The sequence below is a fragment of the Camelus ferus genome, chromosome 3 (assembly GCF_009834535.1).
Source record: "Camelus ferus isolate YT-003-E chromosome 3, BCGSAC_Cfer_1.0, whole genome shotgun sequence".
In the NCBI taxonomy this organism is placed as follows: Eukaryota; Metazoa; Chordata; class Mammalia; order Artiodactyla; family Camelidae; genus Camelus; species Camelus ferus.
In genome coordinates, this window is record NC_045698.1 from 105,995,375 (window position 1) to 106,020,161 (window position 24,787).

At 52.6% G+C, this 24,787-nt stretch overlaps 1 protein-coding gene across 12 annotated transcripts in view; it reads left to right on the top strand.

Annotated features, from left to right (window-relative positions):
- Positions 1–2,309: 2,309 nt before the first annotated feature.
- TCOF1 (treacle ribosome biogenesis factor 1) overlaps positions 2,310–24,787 on the top strand; it is a 35,362-nt gene continuing 12,884 nt past the window's right edge. For 3 of the 12 annotated variants that reach the window (XM_032477102.1, XM_032477103.1, XM_032477105.1), the window contains exons 1-17: positions 2,310–2,498; positions 4,874–4,929; positions 7,740–7,882; positions 9,991–10,064; positions 10,843–11,029; positions 11,635–11,708; positions 13,428–13,658; positions 15,548–15,760; positions 15,976–16,203; positions 16,384–16,590; positions 16,738–16,917; positions 17,084–17,338; positions 17,427–17,621; positions 19,797–20,024; positions 20,128–20,313; positions 20,438–20,641; positions 23,210–23,320. In XM_032477102.1, the coding sequence (XP_032332993.1) occupies positions 2,391–2,498; positions 4,874–4,929; positions 7,740–7,882; positions 9,991–10,064; positions 10,843–11,029; positions 11,635–11,708; positions 13,428–13,658; positions 15,548–15,760; positions 15,976–16,203; positions 16,384–16,590; positions 16,738–16,917; positions 17,084–17,338; positions 17,427–17,621; positions 19,797–20,024; positions 20,128–20,313; positions 20,438–20,641; positions 23,210–23,320 (2,880 nt within the window). In that variant the 5' untranslated portion in view covers positions 2,310–2,390. The remainder of the gene's footprint in view (positions 2,499–4,873; positions 4,930–7,739; positions 7,883–9,990; positions 10,065–10,842; positions 11,030–11,634; positions 11,709–13,427; positions 13,659–15,547; positions 15,761–15,975; positions 16,204–16,383; positions 16,591–16,737; positions 16,918–17,083; positions 17,339–17,426; positions 17,622–19,796; positions 20,025–20,127; positions 20,314–20,437; positions 20,642–23,209; positions 23,321–24,787) is intronic. The other 9 variants (XM_014567376.2, XM_032477113.1, XM_032477104.1 and 6 more) reach the window with 8 other exon arrangements.

Below are 24,787 nucleotides of genomic sequence, written 5' to 3' on the forward strand. Positions count from 1 at the left end.
AAACCTCAGAGTCCAACCTGACACTCCCTCTCCATTACCCTCCATTCCTACACATCTCTATGATGATTTTATTTCCTGATGACTGGAATCTTCCACCGCTGTCCAGCTGCACTGCCACTGGCCCTGCCCCCATGATGTTCTCCCCAGATGCCTGCTTGCACCCCTGACCCTAACTTGTCTTGCATCTACTCATACACACTTCACTTTTCACTAGGCATTCACACAGGTCACATTAAAATGCAAATGTCATCCTGTCCTTCTTAGACCTACACTGTCAGTGGCTTCCCATCACTCTGAAGATGAAGAGAAAGATCCTTAATGTGGAATCTGTCTCTGCTCACCTTCTACACTCCCTTATTCCCTGCTCTCCCTCGTGGGTTCTGCTACAAAGGCCTTTTCTTGCCTCTTCTCTCAGCTGTACCTTCTGCCTCAGGCCCTTTGCACAGGTTCTTTTGTCTGCCTAGGATTCCCCCCAATACCCCATCCTCTCTTGCACATCATTCAGATTTCCTCACAAATATCACTTCCTCAGGGAATCCTTCCCTAACCCCTCAGAAGAGATTAATCCCTCCTACTTGTCAAATGCTTTCACAGTAACAGCTAACATACACACGAGCTCAGCACTATCCTTTGGAACTCTTCTATGCACTTCTGCTTAGACCTGATTTACTCCTCGCAACAATCCTATGAGCTAGAAATTATAACTATCTCTATTTTACAGGTGAAGAAACTGAGGCACAGAAAAGTTATGTAATGCACCAAGGTCACCTGGTTAATGAGAGGCAAAGCTGGAATTTGAACCCAACTAGGATGACTCCAGCATAGTTTTAAACACTCTACTATTCCATAAGAAAACACTATCCTTTTCCTTTCTGCAGCTTACTGTTTGTAACAATATATTTGTATGAATATTTGTTTAGTTTGTGTCTCCCAGATTAGACTATAAACTCTGTTGGGCTAGAGACAGTTTTATCCCCAATAGTAGGTGCTCAATAAATGTTTGCTAAATAGCTGAATGTACATTAGTCTCCTCCCTCTTCCTCACTCACCACCTTCCAACAGTCACCTGGTCCTGTCCCTGTTTCTTCCTGGAGCAGCAGTTCCTAACTCTAGGAGTTTCAGGTATGTGTCCTAAAGTTGGATGGAAAATGTTATGGGTCTGGACACCTTCAAAATTTTCTACAGCAAAGGCTAGGTGGTTCATGTTGTCTTCAGTTTATCAATGGGTCCATGAAGTTGAGAACTGGTGATTCAAATATTCCCCAGCCTTGCTCACCCTCTCCCTGCCAACCTCCGCTCCACAACTACAACACCCTCACGTCTAGCTTTATTCTCCACAAATCCATCCTCCATGCTTTGGTCATAGCAGTCTTTTAAAAACACATACCCAGGTCACCCTCCTGCATAAAACCAGTCAGAGTCTATATCGCCCTTGGAACAAAGTTCAAACTCTGCTGAAGGGAGAGGGTGCTATAGGCCCTGTTAACTTCTCCATTCTTTTGTGCCTTCACTCGTTCCCTCTTCCCCTCAACTCTACAGCCCAGCAGTACAGACTCGGTTTTACGTTTGTGTTTCCCAGCCTGTACCAGTGTGGTTTCTCCTATCTGTACTCATGCAGTGACCTCTGCCTGGGATGCCAGTCCTCTCATCTGCACCTAGAAATTCCTACTCCATCTTTAAGCATCAGCTTAGATGTCTCTTTGGGGTTAGGGGCGCCTCCTGCCTGCTTCCATAGGCTACGCCTGTCCCGGACAACGCACAGAAGGCACCGAACCATGGTTTTTTGGCTGCCGACTGTCTCTCTACTGCCCTGTGAGCTTTGAGAGCAGCTCCCAGGTCTTATTCAACTTTTTATCCCCCAGTTCTAGACAAGCGCTAGCCCAAAGTACGGTGCTCAATAAGGATTTGTTCAGTGAATGAATGATGACAAATAGTTCATGGGTTCTAAAAAAAATCTGTGAAATGAATAAATGAGTGGGTAACTGGAAGTTCAGGCCTAGAGAGAGATGCAGATTAGGAAATTCAGAGATGAGTAAAACGCGATTGCAGCTGTCAGACATCTAAGCGGAAGACAAATCCCTTGAAGGAGTAAGTCTGAAGGATTTAAGGAGTCATTCAAATCACGTCCTGGCCCAGAGAGCGGGTTCGAGTCTGGCCACGCCCTCCCTCGCCAATGGGAGGTCTCATTGTCCTCCGTGTCTCCGCCCCTTTCACGCACCGGGGCGGGGCCGACCACGCCTGGAGGTAAGACTACACGTCCCGGCATGCCGTGCGGCCAGAGCGGAGGAGGAGCCGGAAGTGGGGCGCGCGAGGTCTAAGGGCAAGGGGGAAATGGCGGGCGGGGACTGAGGGGGGCGTGCAGGTAAACTAACCGGCCGGAGGTCGCGGGCATGGCCGAGGCCAGGAAGCGGCGGGAGCTGCTTCCCCTGATCTACCAGCATCTGCTGCAGGCGGGCTATGTGCGCGCAGCGCGGGAAGTGAAGGAGCAGAGCGGGCAGGTAAGCGTGCGCGGGCCGTGTGTAAGGGCCGCGTGCGAGATCTGAGGAGAGGCGGCCTGCGCCCCCTTCCCTGGCGGCCTGGAGGGCGCCCAGAGTCGTATCCCGCAGTGCGCCGGGACGCGGCCAGGGGTGCCGAAGGAGCCTCAGCCTCTGCCCCCAACCCCTGCTGCTCCCAGTTCCTCTGGGCCTCAGTTTCCCCATCTGTTCAGTGGGCGAGCCGGACATGAGATCCCAGGCGCAGGGCTTCATAATTCCCGCGCCCCTACCTCCACCCACTTCCTGGGAGCGGCGGTTTAAAGTTTCGAAAGTCTTGGGCCACGTGGCTCGGCGCGGCCCCCTAGGGTGAGAAGGTTGCTGCGAGTCTGAAGGGTGGATTGTGACCAGCCCTGGAGGGGCGAAAGAGCGCCATTCTGAGAAGGGGCATGTGACGCCTTAATTGAGATGGAGCTCAGGCCTTAGCAGGTCTTCAGTACTGAGTCGGACAGCTTTGAGATTCGAACTTGTGGCGCAGTCATTTACCTCATCCATTCTCTCAGCAACTGTTAGTCATGGCGTTCAGGGTCCTGGTGATGGAATGGTAAGCGAGGGTCCCCAGCCCTTCTACAGTATACAGTCTAAATCTGGCAGGGGAGATAGACATAAATCGAAGAATCACAAAAGTAACTGTACAGTTAACACTCCATTAAGTGCCAAGAATGAGAGACACACGGATGGCAGATTACCCTTGTCCGGGATAACCAGGACTGCTTTCCTGAGGAAGTGGATGTTGCTTTGAGATCTGAGAAAAGGGAGGTGCAAATGCCCTGTGGTGGGAGGGAAATTGTTGCCTTTGTACTTTTCTCTGGAAAGTTTTTTGTGGCTTAAATGTGGAGTACAAATGTGATAGAGGTCCCTAAGGAGAGAGGCAGGGAGCTGGCTGGACCTTACTGTGGGCACTTTGGTCTTCACCTGAAGAGCAGTGGTCAGCCACTGGAAGGTTTTTAGCTGGTATGGTGGCTATTGACCTAAGTAGGCAGTATCCCTTTAGCTGTGGTGTATGCTCTGGCTTGCTCTCAGGACCTCCTGGAGAGACTAAAGGGTGATAGGCCCTAGTACATTATCTGTGCCTTTCCCAATCCTCTTTGGACCTTAGTTGCCCTTCTTACTCCAGTTATATCACTTAATAGCTACAAGGGGCGAGAGGCAGTACCCATCTTTGGGGCATTTGCATAGGCATACGAGCCTCTTATAAAGCATACATTACAGCAGAAGCAGACAGATGGCTGAGTTTTTAAAAAGTTAATGATACAGTGTCAGGTGATAGTAGGTGCTAGCTGTAAAAATAAGGCAGGCAGGGAAAATAAGGAATGTCAGGGTTAAATTATAAATGGGGTGATCAGGAAGCCCCACTGAGAAGGTGACTTTTGGGCAGAGACCTGGAGGAAGTGAAGGAGTGAGCTGTTGGCAGGAAAGAGCATTCCAGACAGAAGAATGGCAAGCCCTGATGGGGGTGGGGTGGCCTGATGTTTTTGAGGGGCACTGAGAAGGCCAGTATGCCTGGGGCCCAAGTAGAGTGAAACTGACACTTGAAGTCTCAGTGTTGCTGGCTCATAATCTGGGCACTGACTAGATTTTCTCGTGTTAGGTGGGTACTGCTGTTGTCCTCATGTTATCAAAAAGGAACCTGAAGTTTGAAGGAGTGAAGAGATTGGCCCATCCAGTTAACAGAGGCACTCTGCCTGACTCCAAGTGCACCCTCCGCCACTCTGCCCAGATCCCTAACACTGCCCTCGCCCCACATTACTCATTCAGCCTCATTGGGGCACTTGGCACCCCTGGGTTCTTGTCATTTGCAGAAAGAGTAGGTTTCTGATCTTGGCTTCAGAGGCCTCCGCTTCTACTAAAGGATTGGTACCATTTGGTTCCAGTCTCTTCCCAGTAGATGCCACCTGGATTGCCTCGGGTATCTGGACTGTGATTCTTACTGTCCTGGGGAGATTGACCAGACTGGCCTTGGAAAGCCTTTTGAAAGGTCAGGGGTGGAAAAAGCTCTGTCGTGTGGCCCTAAAACCTGGAAAGTGCCCGGAAGCCTGGGGGCTGGATAAATGCTAGCCTGGAACATTCCTATTCTCTCTGGAACAGCCAACCTCTCTAAAGATGCCTCTCACCAATGTTTTAGTGTAAAAGGTTTTAGCTGGAAATACTCGCCCTGCTTGTCTCTGGAAGGTTTGGGTGGTACTGGCAGGGCCACGCAGACATATTTCCCAGAGCATGAAGACCACCTTCTCAGCCACCTGGGCTGGTCATGAGGTCATAAGAGTGGGGCCCAGGGGGAGTGAGGAGGACCCTTACTGTGCTCGGGGGCTAATTGTTGCTTTCTCTTTACTTCTTTGCAGAAAAGTTTCATGGCTCAGCCTGTAACCCTTCTGGACATCTATACACACTGGCAACAGTAAGTCTCACCTGGCTGAAATTGTGGTGTATGGACATCCCAAGCTACCAGCTTGGAATCAACTAGGATGCACTCTGGGCTAAGGTCTGTCCCCACAGCCCACTGTAGGTACTGCTACCACCTCCAGGAAGCCAGATCGCAGATACGGGTGTCTGGTAGTGGGAGAGGACACTGAGAGCTGTGATCAGTGTCTCTTAAGGACAGAAGCTTCTCTGCAGCTTATTATTCATTAAATCAATAAGCATTTGTTGAGTACCTACTGAATGCCAGGCTCTGTTCTAAGCACAGAGACGTTGTCATGATTGAGACGGACATGGTTCCTTCTTTCCTGGAGCTGACAGTGGAGTCAGGGAGGTAAGCATGTCTGAAAGAGTGAAACATATGAGTGTAAAATTACCACGGTGGTGAGGAGTACGAAAGAGGTGCCTGGTGCCCAAAACACATAAACAGATGAGCTTAGCTTCATCTGGGGGATTAGGGGAGGCTTTCTTGAGGTGACCTTTGATTTGAGAGCTGCAGGGAGTAGGGGAGTGAACTAGGCAATAGGTGTGGAGAGGCCGGTGGAGTGTACCTCGCAGGGGGAACTGTTGGTGCTGAGGCCTGTAGCCTCAGGCAGTGGTACAGGTGAGGCTGGGCAGTTGGCAGAGAGCACCTGGTGCAAGACTTGATCATCTACAGGGAGAGGTTATGTCTTTGCCCCAAGAGCAGTGGAAGCCACCGAAGGGTGAAGCGGACAGTGGTGCTGTACTCTGTAGCATCGCGTGAGGCAAGAGCTGACGGGGCTTGAGACAGGGAATAACAGAGGAGTAGACAGTGGATTCCAGGAATGCTAGAGGATAAGACCAGGGTCTGCGGGTGGTTTGGAGAGGCAGTCTAGTGACTCCCAGTGTCTGGCTTGTACACCTGAAAGGAAGGAACCTGATTTGAAAGGAAAGATTTCAAGGACATGTTGGATATGAAATGCCTGTGAAACTCGTAAAACAAGGAAAGGGGAGTGATCCAAGGGCATATCAACAGAGGAATGGCTTGAGAATGAAGGAGGGGATAATTGTTCTCTCTGTGAACTGACCTGACCACAGCCAGCTAGGGGAAGTCATGCCCCATGAGGAGGTACAGTGAATCCTGAATTGTCTGGGATGGAAAAGAAATGGCAAAGGGGCAAATGAGGGACCACGGTCTGCACATCTTTGAGGACAAAGGGAGTGGGATGTTCTCTGAGAGACTGAAGTGGGACCCATGTGTATTCATCTTTAGGAAGGCAGGTTTCAGCTTCTGAGTATAAGCAGTTGGTCATGAGAGCACTCCAAAAATGAGGAGACTACAGCGGAGTGGTGAGTTCCCTGTCATCAGAGGTGTGTAAACAAAGGCAGGCAATGGTGTGAAAGGGATCCCAGCTTCCAGTGGAGAGCTGAGGTCTTTGAGAGCCCTGTCAGCCCTCAGGTCTTAGCTCTCCTCTGCTGCTGAGGCGAGCACAGGGCACACCCCTACTTCCTCCATCTCGCCCAGGTGTCTGGGTGTTTGCACAGCACTTCCTTCGCAAGAGAACTGCTTCAGTGAGCCGCACCACACACCCCTCCCTGCCCCTGGCCCCTTCTATGGGTGAGGGGTACTGAATGGGACAAGGACCATACACCCACCAGAGCCAGCCTAGCCTCGTCATTTCTGACCTAGTAGTTCAAACCCAGCAACCAGCTGTAGGACCTTGGACAAACTTGGCCTCCCCAAGTCTGTCTTCATCCGTAAAATGAGGATAATAATAGTACCGAAAGTGCTAAACCTGACTGTTGGAGAAATCCCCCCCCCCCCCCCCCGGTATATTGAGCACCTACTGTGAGCTAGGTCTGTTCTTGATATAAAAGGAAACAAACCAGAGAAAAATCCCTGCCTTTGTGAAGCTTACATTCTGTTGGGAGGAGAGAGGCGGAAAGAACTGATATACATAATAAATGAAACTTGTGTTTGCAGAAGATTCCCAACAGGTTGCCTTCCTGGGAAGAGGGGACTGAGCAGCGCATCCCAGACTGGGTCAGGCCAGCTCCTGTCCCAGTAGGAGAACAAGGGGCAGACAGTGACTCCCTCAGGGTGGGAAGCTGGGGTCAGAAAAGATGATACATGAAAGTTCTGGTGACCCAGCCACCTGGGTGCTTATCCTGCCCAGAGACCCAGACTTACTTTCACCCTGGGAGGTCATTTAGCCTTGAGACTCGTGCTGTGCACTCGAGGTGCTGTAGTGAGTGGAGAGGTTCCTGCCAGCCCTCGCCTCCTGGGGCCTGGCTGTGTAGTGGGGGCGTTGAGCAGGAAGTAGGTAAAATACCAAAAGGGAGAAAAACGCTCTGAAGAAAGTGAAACAGGATGGCAGGGCAGAGATGTCTTGGAGGGGTGTGGTGATCAGGGAGGGCCTCTTGGAGGAGGCAGTAATGGAGTTGAGGCCTGAAGACAAGAGGAACCTGGGCAGACTCTTCCGGAAAGGGCACTGCAGATGCCACAAGTTCTAGGGGGAGGAGGAGCTCGATGGTTGTGTCAGGTGTCTGCAGTGCCAGCCTTAACTGCTCAGTGATGGTTGGCTGCTGGTGTTATGTGTTTTCCATCTTTCCTGATTATTTTGAAGACTGAGACAATTGTAAAGGCACGAGAAATGAGTGAAAATACAGAACACAAAATTGTATCTACACTGTCTTTCATCGCTGTTTAAACTCTTTTATGCATGTTCCCTTTTGGGTCGGGGAGGATGTGGGAAAGTCTTCCTTTTCAACTCTCCTGGGATTGTCCTTGTCACACGGTTGGGATAGCCAGTCACCCTTGTCTTGCAGAACCTCAGAGATTGGCCAGAAGCGGAAGGCAGAGGAAGATGCAGCGCTGCAGGCCAAGAAGACCCGTGTGTCAGACCCCATTAGCAGCTCGGAGAGCTCAGAAGAGGAGGAGGAGGAGGCAGAACCCAAAACTGCCAAAGCCAGTAAGATTCCTGCATGCTGGGGGTCCCCCATCGTTGGTGCTGGTGAGCTCAGCCCAGGACCCTGCCCCTTCTGGGAACAGGCTGTCAGATCACTGGATTGTTCCTGGGGAGAATCCACCTCCAGCCTCCTTCAGCAAGCCCAGGGAGGACCAGGCCCTTTCAGAGGGAAGGTTGGAAGTACCCCACATATCTCTTTTGTCTACTTTAGTCTTGACTTGAGCTCTTCTGGGCCAATCACTGTGTCCCAGGTGCTGGGAATCCAGTGGATGAACAAAAAAGTAGATGGGCCTTTACAGTCTAATTTGGGGTACAGTGTCAGCCCCTCCAGGGGGGCTAAGGAGCTGACTTTTTACAAGTCCCTAGGTGATTCTGAGAAAGATGGAGGAAAAGCCCACATTTTCAGAAGAGCTGCTAGAGATTTCAGAGAGGGCAGCTGGCAGCATCTCTTCTGTGTGCCTGTGGGCTGCTTCCAGAGCTGCCACCCATCTCCCTGTTATTGTCACAGTGTACAGGTTAGCGCTGGGAGGCTGTCCTGCACATGCTGGCAGGAGTGACCCAGTGAGGCCCCTTCTCCTCACATCTCAGGGCAGTTTATGCCTTAACCAACAGTAATCATACCTCCACAGGGGAATTATCATTTCTTCTCTGCATTATTGGTTTTTATTTACGTGGGAGGTAATTTTTTTATTTTTAAAGGTATTTTCAGATTGTAAAAGAAATATAGGCTTCATTATGGAATATTCGTTACAGAATACATAAAAATTACTTTCTAAAAAGGCAGGGAAAAATTACCCATATCTTTGGCGCATACAATTTGGCAAATTATTCTTCCATTTATTTATCCTGCATGTTTTTTCAAATATTTGAGATCATACTAAATATGTATTTTAGACCTTGCTTAGTCTTTTAAAATTATAACACAGAACAAGTTCACTGTGAACAGTACAAAAGCATACAGAAGAAAGATGGGGGGGTTTCCTCTTCCTCTTGCCTGCTCCCCTCACTCCTTAAACGTACCTCCCAGTGGGTAGCCTTAAAACTTTCTCCTTTGTTGATAAAATTAAATAATTCAATTAAATTTAAAAACAGAGAAAAAAGACTTTCTCCTTTGAATCTGCAGTCATACAGATAGACATCATACGTGCATACATCTACACTTACAAACTGTTCAAAAAAAATTGTAAAATTTCATACTGACTGCCTACTCAGTGAGTTTTTAAAGCTATGATAATGGAATTATAATTATACTTTTTAATAGTCCTCATTGAGAGAAACATTCTGAAATATTTGGGCAACACCATAAGATGTCTGATGTTTTCTTCAGAACAGTGCTCAGTGGGGAAGGGTGAATGAGAAGACAGTTGAAATAAGGCCACAAGTTGATAATGATTGGGGCTGGGTGGTTTAATACACTTTCTCTCTGCTTATGAATGGGCTTAAATTTTTCCATAATTAAAAATAGAGAGAGATGGACTTGAATGTCAGAGAAACAATTAGATCGTGTCATTCATCTCAGCAACATCTTTGTTTCACAGCATACCTTAGAAATCTTTTCCTAATCTGAGATCTAAGGAGAGCATAACCTGGTGTAAAAAAAAGCACCAAGAATCTGGAAATCTCAACATCTAACTGGGTCCTGGTCTCGTGGTTCAGCTACCTCTCCACGGAGAAACCATTTAAATTCTGAGCAGCTTTCTCTGTGCAGCTGGGGCTGCCTGGCCTGCCCCTGTCTTGTGGAGTGAGGTTCAGGGCTCCAGAGTGGCAGGTTGCCTGTGGGGATGGCACCCCTGGAGGTGTGCAGTGCTTCCCTGGTGGTATGCGGCAGGCTTGAGCCAGGCCCTTTTCCTCTGGGGTCCTCAGCGTCTCATGCCACCAGGGACTTGGGACTCCGTGGGGGACGCAAACATGTGGCTTTCATGACTCCACTCTTCTCTCTTGCTCCTGGGGCATGTGGCTGATGCACCACCGAGCTCTTCCCAGTCCGGGCTCAGCCTCAGGTCTCATGCCAGCCGTGCCAATTGAATTATTAGGTGAGCTGAAGCCTGTTTGCTGCCCTTTCATGAGAAAAGGCTCATCTGGCTCAACCAGCTGGTGTTTGTGTCTTGCAGCCCCGAGACTAGCATCTACCAACTCCTCAGTCACGGGGGCGCTTTTACCTTCAAGCATGAAAGAAAAAGCCAAGGTGAGTGTGACCACCTTCCAAGTTGTCGCCCATGGGAGTTGAAGTGCCCTGTAGGGCACAGTCCTCTGTGTCAGAGAAGGATAGGGTTGTGTGTAATTGCTCAGCCTGGGTTCGGATCTCAGTGATCACACTCAGCTATGTGATTGTGTTAAGTCGCTTCACCTCCCTGGGCCTCTGTTGTTTTTGTTTTTTTCTGTAAGGTGGGGTTGGTGCCTACCGCTGTGGACCACTGGCCACATTACACACCTAGAATATACAATTTCTCTCCTCTTCCATCCCTGCCTTCACCTGTTCACTCAGCAAACTGTTACCAGTACAGTTAAGTTCCAGGCACTGGGCGAGGCAGTGGAGACACCAAACTGAATAAAACACCTGTGGTTCTCAAAACTTGAAAAGCACTTTCTAGACTGGAAACTACTTAGAAAGTAGAATATCATTTTCTGGTCATCCATAAAGGAGTGTTACAGACATATTAAGTATTATGTCCTTGAAGTTGCCTAGAACATTAGCAAAGATACATAGAAACAATTATGAAGTCATGCAAATGTCCACAACAAACTTCTGCTGTGTCCCAAGAACTGTATTTCGGTTTTCTCCATACCTCTGTGAAGGGAGGTACCATTTTTAGCCCTGCTTTGAAGATGAAGAAGCAGAGACTTACGGAGGTGATGTGCCCAAACTCACATGGCTAGAAGTGGTGGAGTTGGGGTCAGATTGATCTGTGCTGTTTGTTCGCTGGGACATACCCAAGTGTGTCTGTCACTCCTGTTCTCTGTAGGCAAACACCAAGAAAGCCAGCAAGCCAGTGAACTCCACGGCACACCCTGCCTCCGGGAAGGCAGTGGCCCATTTCCTCGCTGGGAAGTCACCCAAGAAGGCAGCAGGGCCCTTGGGAAATACCATCCTGGTCTCAGAAACTGAGGAGGAGGGCAGCGTCTCAGCCCTCCGAACCACTGCCAAGCCTGGTGAGGAGCCCCCGCCTCTAGGACCAGACCCCCCAAGTGCGGGCTGGGGAGGCAGGCCTGGGCACTGCTTTACCGGGTCCTAGGACATTCTGGAATTCAGGGGCTTATCTCTATGACAGTGAGGGCTCCCCCCACTTCTGGCCATTTTCCCCTCGCCTGGGTGACAGAGAGTCAGCTGCCCCGACACAGCAGGCTTTGCTGAGGGAGTGTCAGCAGCCAGGGCAGTGCTGGAGCGTTTTCTGGTTTATTGCTCTCAGGTGGGTACGGGCCCACCTCAGAGGCTTAGAAGCCAAACCAAGAGGCCTGAGTTTGCCTCTGTTTCTCATGTAAAATAGGCCCAGCCTGCTTCCGTATGATGATGGAAGGAGGTTTTCTCAGCTGTGAGGTCCTGGCGCATGTGTGATAAGGCCTGTTATAGCCCTTACCCGGGGCTCGGGCCAAACGGGAACAGAGGGAGAGCGTGGCGCGCGCAGCTGTGGGCCTTCCGGAGAGCGCGGGGGAGGAGGAGCGTGTGCCTGGCTCTGAGTACTTGGTGTGGAGGGTGCCTCGGAGGCTCAGGCAGGTCTGGAAAGGGTGCCTCAGTCCCCTTCCTGTATATCCCTCAGGAATGGCATCAGCGAGCCAGGCCGACAGCTCCAGCGAGGAGTCCTCCAGCTCTAGTGACGAGACGGACATGGAGGTAATTGCTACCCATTCTCAAGAGCTGCCCTCTGCGGACCTCTAACCCTCCTGCGGGCCTGGCTGGGGCCTCACATTTCAGCAACGACAGATCAATTCAGCCACTGTTTCAGGGTGCCCAGGAGCTGGAAAGGCTGAGGCCTGTGGAGGTGGGGAGCCAGGTGCTGTTCACTGCATCTGGGCAGGAGAGGATCTGGGGTTGTTGGGTTGGGGAGACGCCATCCTGCCTACAAGGTGGGGGAAGGCTTCCTGGGGAAGGTAGCACGGGACCAGGGTTTTGAGGCACAGGGAGCTTCACTGGGGAAGGATGTGGAGGGGAGGGTTTTTGAGCAGGAAGAGCTGCACGAGCAAAGGCCCAGGGGCAGGAACACAGCTTTGGGAAGAGAAGCAGGGTGATTGGGGTGAGGCTGCTGGAGGTTATTGGCCTGCTGCTGTATGCCAAGCCTCAGCACTTGACCAGAGATGGCCAGGTCTTTTCATCTGTGGCCCTTGTCTCTTTTCTGAATTGTGACCAGGGAAAAGTCCCCAGAGGTCATTCCATACTGTGCACCTTTCAAGTGCCAGACCTTGGGGAAACAGAGGTAGGCAGGATGGGCGGGGGTCCTGCTACCTTGGGGAAGTGGAGGGTCCCTCAGAAATGTAACTACAGTGGCAATGGTTACTGTAAAGGGAAAACTTAGCAGGAGGGGTGATAACGGGAATGTGGGACAGTACAGGCAGAGATGGAGACAAAGCGAGTTTGGTGCTTTTAAGGAATGTTGATCTGCAGTTTCGTGAATGAGAGGGAAAGTGATATGAGAGATAGGCAAGGGACCAGATCCATGCCTGACCAGAAGGACCACTGAGAGGAGTCTAGGTTTTATTCTAGGGGCTGTGAGAAGCTGTTGCAGGGTTTCAGGCACAGGAGTAAGATGGCCTGATTTATGTTTCAAAAAAATCAGCAGTTGTGGCCTGGATTGGAGGGTGGTGCTAAATAAAAGTAGTGAGGTGATTGAGGGGGCTGTTGGAATAATGGTGGCAAGAGATTCTGATGGCTGGCACTGGGGCACCCAGCAGAAACCAGCAGGATTCAGGGAAGGATTGACTTGGCACCCAGGGCACTTCCTACCTCGCCTTCCCGCCTGAACCAGTCACCTGTGAAGGTGGAAACCTTGCTCCTCTCTCCCCTGGGCCTACCTGTGGGATGCTCCCCATGTTCCATCCCTACCTTTGGGCCCTAGATACAGCCAGCAACAAAGACACTCTGGGAAACCTGCAGCCAAACATACAGCCTCAGTGGGCTGGAGTCCAGAGAGGGAAGGCACGTGCCCAGGGACTCAACAGCAGGACTGAAGTTCAAACCCTGGCCTCTGGGCCATCAGGAAGGCCACCATGATGAGATACTGTATTTGAAGGGGCAGACAAGTACCAGCCGTCCTTGTTGAGAGAGGCTGCCCCTCTGCTGGGCCCTATGTGCCAGGTGCCAGAGGAGCATAGTGGTTGAGACTTCTGTCCCCAGAGCCTCACAGATATGGGTTACAGTCGGTTATTGGTATTGGTTTTGAGTGATTTGACCTTTTTGAGTCTTTTATCCTTTTCTGGAAAGTGGGTGTAAAGATAATACCTGTCTTAGGGAGTTGAGAACCAAATGACGTTAGGAAAGGGCTTCATAGACTATGAAGCATCTTGCGCCCCTCAGGGGTGAAGATTGTTGTCCCCTAATTCCATCCTCTTGTTCCAGATGAAACCTGCAGTGAAGCTGCCGCAGGTCAGAGCCCCACCAGCCCCAGTCAAGGAGTCTCCAAGGAGAAGGGTGGCTCCAACCCCTGGGAAGGCAGGGAATGTGACACCCCAAGTCAGAGGAGATACCCTGACCTCAGCTGGCAAGGCCAAGAATCCAGAAGAGGTCTCAGAGAGCAGCGAGGAGGAGTCGGAGAGTGAGGAGGGAGCTCCTGCAGGGACCCCCAGCCAGGTGAGGGCTGCCCTTCAGGGTTCCTTGGTCCCCTGGCAGCCTGGGGCTCTCCCCAACCCTGAAGCTGGTGAGGTAGCTGTGTAATGAGCATGTACCCTACCAGAGGAGGTTGGCCTTGGAGTCTGGGGAGAGAGAGGTGGGCTTGTGGAAGCTGAAGGGCATGGACAACTGATTTTGCTTCAGCTGCCTCTGGAAATTGCCCTTCCTGCCCCAGCAGGGGCCTGGAATGGCTGCTTCCCAAAGGGTGGGTCCTGCACCCCACTTATAACCACTCTCCTTCACCTCAGTTTCCCTGTCTAGTCAGTGGGCTGCTCTCATCCCGGCTAATCCTGCCATGGAGGGACCAGACAAGTTTTAATTACCTGGTCCTCTGGCTTCTCAAGCCAAGTCATGACTTGTTAGCGAACAGGTATCCTGTTACCTTCTGTCTCCTGGGACCCCCTTTCCCCACATAAGTGACCAGAGCTGCAGGCCCCTAAAAAGGCTCTGGGCACATCCCTAGGGAAAGCCAGAGAGGCTGGGAATCAGAGAACGAGAGGGGTCAGACAGGTGGTAGAAGGCCCCTGGGAACACTGATTCCGCCCAGGTGAGGCCTATGAGGAGAGGTCCCACACCCAGGCTGGGGGCAGGGTGATGAGATGCAAGAAACAAGCACATAAATAAGATTCACTTTGCTAAGTGTTAGTAAATGTTATAGAAGAAAGTAAGGTGGGGAAGGAGGAAGGGGTGGCCATTTGAAATAGGGCACTTAGGGAAGGCCTTCCAGACGAGACATTTGAGTAAATAAAGTCTTAAATACCTGAAGGAAGGGGCCTTGTCCCTTGTGGACATTTGGAGAAAGACCGTTACAAGCTGGAGGTGCAGCAGGTGCCAAGGCCCTGAGGTGCAGGTGGGAATTGTGACAGATCAGAGGATACAGATCCTGTCCACAGGGGCCACTGCTCCTCAGCTCAGAGCACTTTTGCAGTGTCCAAGGGTACCCAGTGCTGCGTGGCATCCATTTTTTTCAGAAGGAGCCCAAAAGTGAACTGTGTAAAATCTACTTTCTCCATGTTGGTTCAAAAATTTGAAAAAGTGCAAGCCGAACAAAGGCTTGTCTGTAGCAGCCTAAACCCTCTGCTTGAGAAAGTGTCTAGAAAGGAAGTGATCAGAGCTGCTGATTTTCTGGAGTGATCAGCCCAGGGCCAAGCAGCTGCAATTTTTCCAAGGAAGACAGGGTCTGTGGCCACCCAGCCAAAGCCCTGAGGCCAGGAGCAGGGCCTGAGACCAATAAGTGTCAGTAGGTTAGTGAGAGGGAAGCTGAGGGTCTCAGGGCCTTGCCCCCTGAGGCTAGGACAGGCTCCCCAGGGGTCCTCCTACTGTCCATGTGCAGAAAGCCCAGGGAGGGCTCGCTCTGTCCCCTTTCCGTTTTTGGACTGTGTGTCCCTTTGCCACATCCAAGCTCCCCTGATTCCTCCCTCTGGGCCTTTGCATTCTCCCTCCTCTAAGTCCAGTCACATATACACTGGGGGTTGGCACTGAGGGTATAGCAGTAGGTCCATCAGACATGGTGCCTGTGCTCACAGAGCCCTCTAGCTGATGGCAAAGCCCAGCCGGGGACAGTCCATGATACCCTGTGTATCAGGGCAGCCATGCAGACAGTGCAGGGCCATCAGGGAGAACTGCTGTAAGTAACTGTGCCTGTCTGGGACCCAGAAGACAAGGTGGTGGTGGGTGAAGGCCCCAAGAGGTGTGAAGCTGGTTGGCTACACTGGCTGGAGCTCCAGTCAAGTGGGGGAGAGAAGTAGGGGGGTCTTGTGAGCTCCACTAAGGCCTCAGGCTTTATCCTGAAGGCATCCCCAGAGGGTTTTCAGAAGGAGGGGAACAAACTGCCCTTTCTCTTTTACTAGGTGAAGGCCTCAGAGAAAACTGTCCAGGTCCGAGCTGCCTCAGGTCCTGCCAAGGGGACTGCTGGGAAAGGGGCCACCCCAGCACCCCCTGGGAAGGCAGGGCCTGCAGCCACCCAGGCCAAGGCAGGGAAGCCTGAGGAGGACTCAGAGAGCAGCAGCGAGGAGGACTCAGACAGTGAGGAGGAGCTGCCAGCTGCCAAGACCCCACTTCGGGTGAGGCCTGGGGAGGCGGAGCCCCGCAGCCAGCGCCCCGGCTCAGGCGGCCTTCTGAGGGCTTGTTCTCCCACTCTGCTTGCGCCCCAGGCATGCGCAGAGCCCTGCCTCTTCTCAACTGTGGCGCCTCTGGTGTCCTTGACCCTGTCTGCTCCCTTGTGTCTCCTCATACCCACCTTCTGGGCTCCCCGCCAATTCTCTTTCTCTCACTCCAGGTAAAACCCTCAGGGAAGATCCCCCAGGTCAAAGCTGCCTCAGCAGCACCTGCCAAGGCATCTCCTAGGAAAAGGGCGCCTGCAGCACCCCCGGGCAAAGCAGGCCCTGTGGCCCCCCAGGCCCAGGCCAGGAAGCAGGAGGAGGACTCGGAGAGCAGCAGCAGCGAGGAATCAGACAGCGAGGGCGAGGCGCCCGCAGCTGTGCCCCAGACCACAAGCCTGGCTCAGGTGAGGCTGGAGAATACCCTGCGCGGCCCTGTGCCCGGTGTGCAGAGACCCCGTGCGCCTGTCCTCCGCCTCTGCACCCAGAGCCCTGTGCCCTCCACTTACCCGTCTCCCCTCCTGCCTTACCTCACACACGCTCCCCTGTAAGCTCCCTATCCTGACTCTGTCCTTTGTCACTCCCAGGCAAAGGCCTTGGGGAAAAACTCCCAGGTCAAAGCTGCCTCAGCTCTGGGCTTGGGGCCCTCAGCAAAGGGCGCTGTCCCAGGGCCCCCTGGGAAGGTGGGGTCTGCGGCTGCCCAGGCCGTGAAGCGGGAGGAGGACTCGGAGAGCAGCAGTGAGGCGGAGTCGGACAGCGACGGGGAGGCACCGACAGCCGCGGCCTCGGCCCAGGTGAGGCCCCTGCCTGCGAGGCTCTTCTCTCCCCCTCAGTGCCCTTCCTGTCCCCTCGTTGTGCCTGTTGGCCCTCTCAGTCTCTAGAGTCTCTGCACACAGCCATGCTTTGGGCTCTCTCCCCTAATCCCGTGTGTCTCACTGCAGGCAAAGTCTTTGGGGAAAGTTCCCCAGGTCAGACCTGCCTCGGGTCCTGCCAAGGGGCCCTCTCAGAAGGCCGGGCCTGCAACCACCCAGGTCAAGACCGAAAGGTCCAAGGAAGACTCGGAGACCAGCGAGGAGTCAGACAGTGAGGATGAGACACCCGCAGCTGTGACTCCAGCCCAGGTAGGGCCTCGGGAGGGGCAGCTCCACAGGCTGACCCTGAGCTGCTCTCGCTGGTCAGCTCCACAGGGAGCTGTGGGGAAGGGCAGCAGTGGGGCTCCACTCCAGAGCAGATGTGGGCTCTGCATCCAAGATCCTTCTCCAGCTTCTGTCTTCTGTGCCCCTTCAGGCAAAACTGGCTGGGAGAACTCCTCAGACCAAGGCCTCCCCACGGAAGGGGACTCCTATTACACCTGCATCTGCCAAGGTCCCCCCAGTGCAAGCAGGCACACCAGCCCCCTGGAAAGCAGGAACGGTGTCTTCACTAGCCTGCACATCATCCCCAGCCATGGCCAGGGGCGCCCAGAGGCCAGAGGAGAACTCTTCAAGCAGCGAAGAGTCAGATAGCGAGGAGGAGACAGCTCCTGCCACAGCAGTGGGACAGGTGAGGCCAAGTTTGCTTGGCTGGGTCAGGACCGGTCCCCACCCAGTCCTTTGGCTCCCGTGACACACCTCTCTTTGTGTCATTCCAGGTGAAGTCTGTAGGAAAAAGCGTCCCAGGGAAAGCTGCCTCAGCGCCCACCAAGGGGCCCTCAGGGCAAGGGACTGCCCCAGTGCTCCCAGGGAAGGCAGGGACTGTCATGGCCCAGGTCAAAGCTGAGGTACAGGAGGACTCAGAGAGCAGTGAGGAGTCAGACAATGAGAAGGCAGCCTCGACTGCCGCACAGGTGAGGCCTGGGAGGAGCCAACCCATGCCAGTGCCTGGGACAGGCTGGAGATGGGCTCACACAGGCTGCTCTTTCCCAGGGTGTGCAGAAGCGTCCAGGGCAGCCTCTGCTCAGCCTCATTCCACACTTTCCATTCTGTCTCCTCTGCCCATCAGAGCTCCAGGGTCTCCTTCATGCCCTTTTGACCTCCCACTGAGATTTCTTACACTTTTTTATACAAGCTCTGTTGAGTATCTCATCTACCAGGTGCCATTCTGTCTGGAGCTCCTTTGGCCATGGCCCTCAGAGTTCCCACCTAGATGGGTGGGCGTGGACCTGTACACGGGTTATTTCAGCGTGGTGTGATAGGGTTGAGATAAAGGGTGTGTACCTGGGCTAGCAGAGCCTGGCAGGCGATGGCATCTAGGGGTTTTTCAGGAGAGAAGACCTTTTGGAGGAAGTGGCATCCAAATTGTGGGCTGAAAGAGTTGACCAGGTGACATAGTGTTCCAGGCAAAGAAACTGGCCTATGCAAAGGCCAGGGGGTGAGAGAGTGTCTGGCCTTTTGGTTTTCCTCAAGCAGAGCATTGTATCTGGCGGGATCACTAGGGTAGACCATGTGGTAAGGGTGAGTGGCTGGGGGGTTTAGAGCCAGGCTGCCTGGGTTCAAGTTCTAGCTCCATGTCCCAGCAAGTGATGTAATCCAACAGGGCGCCTGTTTGCTCTTCTGTAAATTGGAAATCAACCTGCACAGGGTTGAGGATTTAATGAGATCTCGCCTACCACACCCAGCAAGGGTCCTGTGCACACACAGCAGGCTCTCATCCCTGTCCCTGAGGGAGCAGAATCGAGTTGTCTTCCAGCCTGGGAGAGCTGGGAGTAGTGAAGATAGCTCACTCCCTGTACTCACCCACCCACCGTTTATTATTTTTAATTGTCGCTCTTTTTTTCACTAACCACTCAAATTAGTCATTTCTTATTTCCCTGTGTCAGAGCACACACATTTCTGTGGAGGTTTTTTTTGTTTGTTTTTTTGTTTCTTGTTGGTTGGTTTGTTTTGTCCTGCTCTCACTGTTACCTTGTGGGACCAAGGTCCTGTGAGTCCTTTACTGAGCTTTTAAACTATACTTCGCCTTCCCAGAGTCTTCAGCTCAGCAGGCTCCTATCCTGTTTTTCCAAGCTGCAGACATTCTAAACCAGTGCCTTAAAAGTTTCAGTGATAGGTTGGGGAATAATAGCTCAGTGAGCCTAGCATGCATGAAGTCCTGGGTTCTGTCCCCAGACCTCCATTTAAAAAAAGAAGATGAAGTATCTTAGAAAGTTTCGTTGTGCCGATCACTTAAATATCTGTCTTCCCATCTGAGCCTGCCAGCTGTACTGTGAGACAGGTGTTCAATTGCTTTGGTTTCTGGAGGAGAAAATTGGAGTTTAGAGGAGTTGTTTAGTGACTTACTCCGGCCCCACCAACTCCTGCCTCCAAAACCTTTGCCTTTCCCACTTCCTTTCACTACATCTTGGCCAAAACTTTTCCAGCCACAGACTTGGTCGTACTTTGGGGCCTTATTCTCTCAGGGTGAAAAATAGGGCAGCCAGTCCCTCTCTAGCAGCCTAACCTTATAGCCTGGTGCTCTGTCAGAAGATGACGCCTTTCCTAAGTTCAAGAGGTCTGAAGGACCTCTGCTAAAACAGGCGGGACTGATAGGAGGAGTCTTGTTGGCCACCTTTTTTCCCTTGCCTTCTCTTGAAGGATGAGGATCATAACTGCCTTTCATGTGGATTAAATGGCCTCACCCTCAAAATGCTGTGCACACTCACTGGTTCCACTGTGCTCAGCATTGCTGAGGTCAGAAATGAGTCGGAATCAATCAGACTTTTGTTCTTGGGATAGATCTTGTTTGAGCATAGTGTATACGCATTTTTATTTGTTGCCAGATTTGGTTTGCAAATCATTTATGAAGGACTTTTGTGTCTATGTTCATAAAGAATGCGGGTCTGTAGTTAGTTATCTTGAGATGTCTTCGCCTGGCTTTGGTATTGGGATAATACTGCCTCATAAAATGAGTTGTTGAATAGTTCACATAACTATTAATGGAGGAGCCAGAATCCAGATTCAGGCATCTGACTCCAGCATCAGTGTTCTTGGCTAATCACTTTTGCATCTCACCTCCTTTCAATAATTCCCTTTTCTCCTTCCAGGTGAAGACTTCAGTGAAAAGCCCTCAGACCAAAGCTAACTTGGCTGCCAGCCGAGTAGCTTCAGCCAAAGGGGCAGTGTCAGCTTTGGGGAAAGGGGTCACTGCAGCTGCTCAGGCCAAGCCGGGGTCCCCAGCCAAGGCAAGTGGGACCAGAGCCACAGGTGGTGCCAGGGTGGGATGGAGAGGAAGACCCAGCAGTGGCCCCAGTCTGGACAAGGGTCCTGCACAGGTGGGAGTAACCTCCCCACAATCATGCCATGGGTGGGGCTTCATCTAAAGAGAACCATGATGTCTACTTTCTTTCCCAATGCTGTTCTCTCCTCACAATTCAGGTAAAGCCTCCACTGAGGACCCCCCAGAGCAGTGTCGTCTCGGGGAAGGGCCAGGTGTCTATGACAGCTGTGGGGAAGGCAGTGGCCGCAGCAGCCCAGGACCAGCAGGGACCTGTCAGGGGCCCAGAGGAGGACTCAGAGAGCAGTGAGGAGGAGTCTGACAGTGAAGGGGAGGCACCCACCCAGGTGAGGCCTGGAGGATGGCAAGCATCCCTGTGCTTCCCCTCTGTGCCAGGAGCCACCCACAGCGTAGCTGTATGTGCCCCATCCATCTCCTGTCTCCCTTCCCTGCTTCTTTCTCTCACTCCAGGCAAAGCCCTCAGTGAAACTCCCCCAGGTCAGAGCTTCCTCAGCCCCCACCAAAGGTTCCCCAAAAAAAGGGGCTGCCACAGCACCCCCTGGGAAGGCAGGACCCCCAGCCGCCCAGGCCAGGAAGCAGGAGGAGGACTCGGAGAGCAGCAGCGAGGAGTCAGACAGTGACGAGGAGGTGCCAGCAGCTGTGCCACCAGCCCAGGTGAGGCCTCGTGGGGAAGCAACTGCAAGGCCAGGCCTCCCAGCCACCTCCACCTACTCCTTCGTCAGAACGTGGGTTCAGGGCCAGATGAGGAAGGAAGACCAGATTAAGGTTTTGGCTCCAGGATCCTTTTCCCTGGCTGCTGTCCTCCACACCTCTATAGTGAAAATTATTGTCAAATACCCCCAATCCAAGGCCTCCCTGATGGAGGGCGTCCTGGGCACTCCCATATTTACCAGGGCCTCCACAGCAGGAGTGGCACACCAGCCCCTTGGAAGGCTAGGCCAGCAACTCCCGCCAAGCCTCCAAAGATGTCAGAGAGCTGTGAGGAGGCTTGGACTGCGATGCAGGTACCACGAGGCCCTGGAGCTGGAGGAAGTCACATCCCCCACCTGGGCCTGGGGCCTCCTGTAGGCATGTGTGTCTCCCAGGAGAGTTCTAGCTTAATGTGAAGCGTGGGGAGAGGGAAGAATGAGGAAGCGACTTTCAGCTGGATGATTCTCCCTCTGTCTGCTTGCAGAAAGCAGCAGGAGAGGCTATGTCCTTCAGAAGTTCAGGGCAGCAAACTCCAGGACTCACAGGGCTCAGACATGTGATGGACACAGCCAATGCAGGCCTAGTGCAGGTGATAAATGGCAACTGACGTGGAGGCTTGATAATCAGGAGAGACAGTAGGGAGTGGTGGCAACTAGGACAAACTAGAGAGCCCTTGCCCCATCAAGAAAGATGGTACCTGTCAGCTCTATTTGTGACCCGGTGGAAATGTACCCATCATGTGGCCAGATCTTGTATTTCTTAAGGGACGCGTAAGGGAAATTCTCCAGCCCAATACTGTTCCCTCCTCACAATTCAAGTAAATTGTAGATTTCTGTTTCCTCATGAGTGAAACAAGCACTAGAAGTCTGGTAGGTGCTTATAGTATTAACCTCTCTGCCTTCAGTGCATTAGACCAACTACTGAACACACTGTCTTGTTGGTAGAGATAAAGGGATGAAAGATGTTGGCCCTGCCCTCAAGGAGCTTATAGTCTGTAGGGCCAGACGAGGTGCCTGGATTATTGGAGGATATTCTGGTTGTGCTCTGTCTGATGGAGCTGGGGAAACAGGTGTCTGCAAGGCCAGAAGAGGAGGTGATTGGGCTGAGCTTGGAGGAGGACCTGGGGTTCACTAGACAGAGAGGTAGAAACAAGCCTAAATTGGGGAGGGGAGTGTGTGCAAAGGGGAGGGGTTGAGAAGTCAGGTGGGTTGGGCAGAGGCCAGCTGTCACGCAGGCAGCAGTCACTTCTGGTTGCTTGTTACCAGTAACATTTCTGGGGGCCTAAATGCCAGACTAAGACACAAGGGCCCTAACTATGTTTCAAACTGTGCAGCTTTTTGTTTGTTTAAGTTTTAAATGGGTTGTTGTCTCAGTCAGGATGTTCTAATCTACAAGTGAAAACCTAACTCATAAGAGTTTAGGGAGTAAGGAAACTGGGTATCTCCCAGAGTATGAAGTTTCAGGGTAAGGCTGCTGTAAAGGTGGTTCCTTCAGCTCAGCCTTATTAGTTACTCAGATTTCTTACATCTCTATGCTTTACCTGCCTCATTGTCACAGCAGGGCTGCAGCGTCTCCTAAAGAGCTAGGAAATCCCCCAGTTGACTTCCCCTCTTCCTTGTCTCCTTGACCAGGTCTAAGTCACATGCTCCCTCCCTTCCCCACCTCCCAAAAAAACACTCACCAATGAGGGGCCTGTAGTTCCCATGACTGGCTAGGAGAAGGGGCCACCCTCTCCAAAGCCCGTGGTGGGGGCCACCAGAACCGAGTCAGGGTTCTGTTAGCAAGGAAGACATGGGGGCATGGCTGTTGCAGTGTGTATTGTATTTGACCCATTCAAAATTGGGAAATACACACATAAATCAGGATCTTCTAGCTTCTTGAGAAATTGGAGGCTCTGGCAACATAGGTTCCTGATTTTCTGGCTGGGCTGAGTAGTGCAAGGTGGGGCCTTCACATTGTAGGGAAGCACAGAGCTGCCCTTTGCCCCTGAGCTGGTCACAACCAGTGCCTGCTAATTAGTCACTGCTTTCCGAGTCTTCCTTTGGCCCCCAACTGCTGTTCACACCCACCCAGCCCCCCTCATTTATGCCTGGCCCGATAGGGGATGACACCGTCAGCTCCTGCTTTTAGCTGGGGGTGCTTGTGACAGCCGGATGTGAGCTGTGCTGAGGCTACTAGCTCACCCCTGCAATCTTGTCCCAGGCTGCCGTCACCTCTCATTCAGACACCTGGCCAACAGCACGCCAGCCCTCAGGTTTTGGTGGTGTCTGACTCAAACAGCCCTTTCTTGTTCAAAATCAGCTCTGGAGGGAGGATGGGCAGAGTGGAGGCCTATGTTGCCAGTGGCTGTGGGGCATGCCGGCCAGCAAGCTGTATCCCCATGTACTTGTGGGGGTAAGGGTCACACTACCTTCCCAGAGGGCCAGCGTGTGTGAGGGTCTCTGCTCGCTGATCGTGGTCTCCCCACCCCCGGCCCCTCACTTGTGCTCCCCTTCACTAATGAATGCTTCCACCATGTGCTTGTCCCCTCAGAAGGAGGGTAACTCCAAAACCGCCAGTAGCAAGACCCTGGCCCCAGCACCCCCGGAGAAGAAGGCAAAAGAGTCCTCAGCCAGCAGTGACGAGGAGCTGCCGGACAGCCAGGTAGGCTGGGCCTTCTCTCTGAGGACACTGCAGGCTCCGAGCTGGGCGGGTGGGCCTCTGGGGGCGAGGGCAGTTCTGTCCCACTTAAACAGCACTTCACAGTTTCCTGAGCTCTTTCCTCTGTTTTGACACATCATCTTCATGGTAACCCGGGAGGCAGGCGGCAGAGCGTTGTTGAACATCCAGGCTTCAGAGGCAGACAGTGTAGGGTCAGAGCTGGCTCCCCCACCCACCAGCACCACGGCCTGGGCTTGTCCTGGGCCGTAACCATTCAGAGGCCAGGACATTTCAGCTGAAAACGGTCCTGCCTCCCGCCTCTGCGCTGGCTCAGGTACACAGTGTGCTGCCCTGTAGGGAGCCTGGTGCTGCAGGAGGGCACGTGATGGTGCGGCAGGAATCAAGGCTAAACAACTTGAAATGATTTCCCCAAGTTGTTATGACCTATAAGAAGCCGAGGAAGGGGTAGACACCGGGCCCCTGGCTTCCTGCATACCCATGCTTCCTGTTTGGGACCAGGAGTCTTCTCTGCAAGGCCTGTCAGTCCCGCAGGCTTGGTCCGAGACCTGGCTCATGCACCTGCAGCCCAACTTCACACGATGCCACACTGGCCGTCCTCCCTGACTCTTCCCCTGAGGATGGGACCAAGCCCACCTCGTCTCCTCAACTCTAGAGGTCCACATCCACTGAGCAGGCGTCCAAGCTTCTGTGACCCCCAAGCCTTTCCAGCAGACGGCACTGCCGTTTGTCCCCCTCTAGCTCCAAGATCCTAGAAGCATCTGCCAGGCCCCTCAGAGATGCTGGAGTCTGCAACCCTCAGACCAGTGGGGTCTCCCTAACCATCTCCCCTTAGATATCATACCACTTGCTAATCAGTCCATCAGTGGAGTCAGAGAGTGTTGGCACACCCCCTGTGTTGGGGTGCTCACTGCCTTTCTCTCCTTAATAACATAAATTAGGAAAATAATGGACAACGACATCTAACATTACTCGTTACTTCCTGAGTGCCAAGGACTGTGCTAAGCCCCATACTTACGTTATTCTGTTTAATCCCTGCAACAGCCCAATGAGGGTAGGTGCCACTTCTATTCCCATTTTTGAGGAGGAAGGAATGAGGCCCAGAGAAGTTGGGTGAACTGCCCCAGCAGTACATGGCTATAACCAGGGGACAGACCTAGCGTTTGGACCCAGGCTGTCCACAGTCTGACCTGCTCCCCGGCACTGCCCTCTCCAGGGCAGGAAGAAAGCAGGGCTTGGGCACTGCCCTCTGGCTCTCTGTGGAGCCTTTTGGAGGCTGCCTCCTCTGAGCAGGATCGAAACAGCTGGGAGGGAGGGGGCCGCTTCGCCCCTCTCTGCGGGGGTGGACTAACACAATTAAAATGAACATCATGCTTAAACTGAACCATTTAATTGGTACGTTAGTCCTGAAGATCCTGGAGTCCCTATTAAAAATGAAGGAAAAAAAGTCGG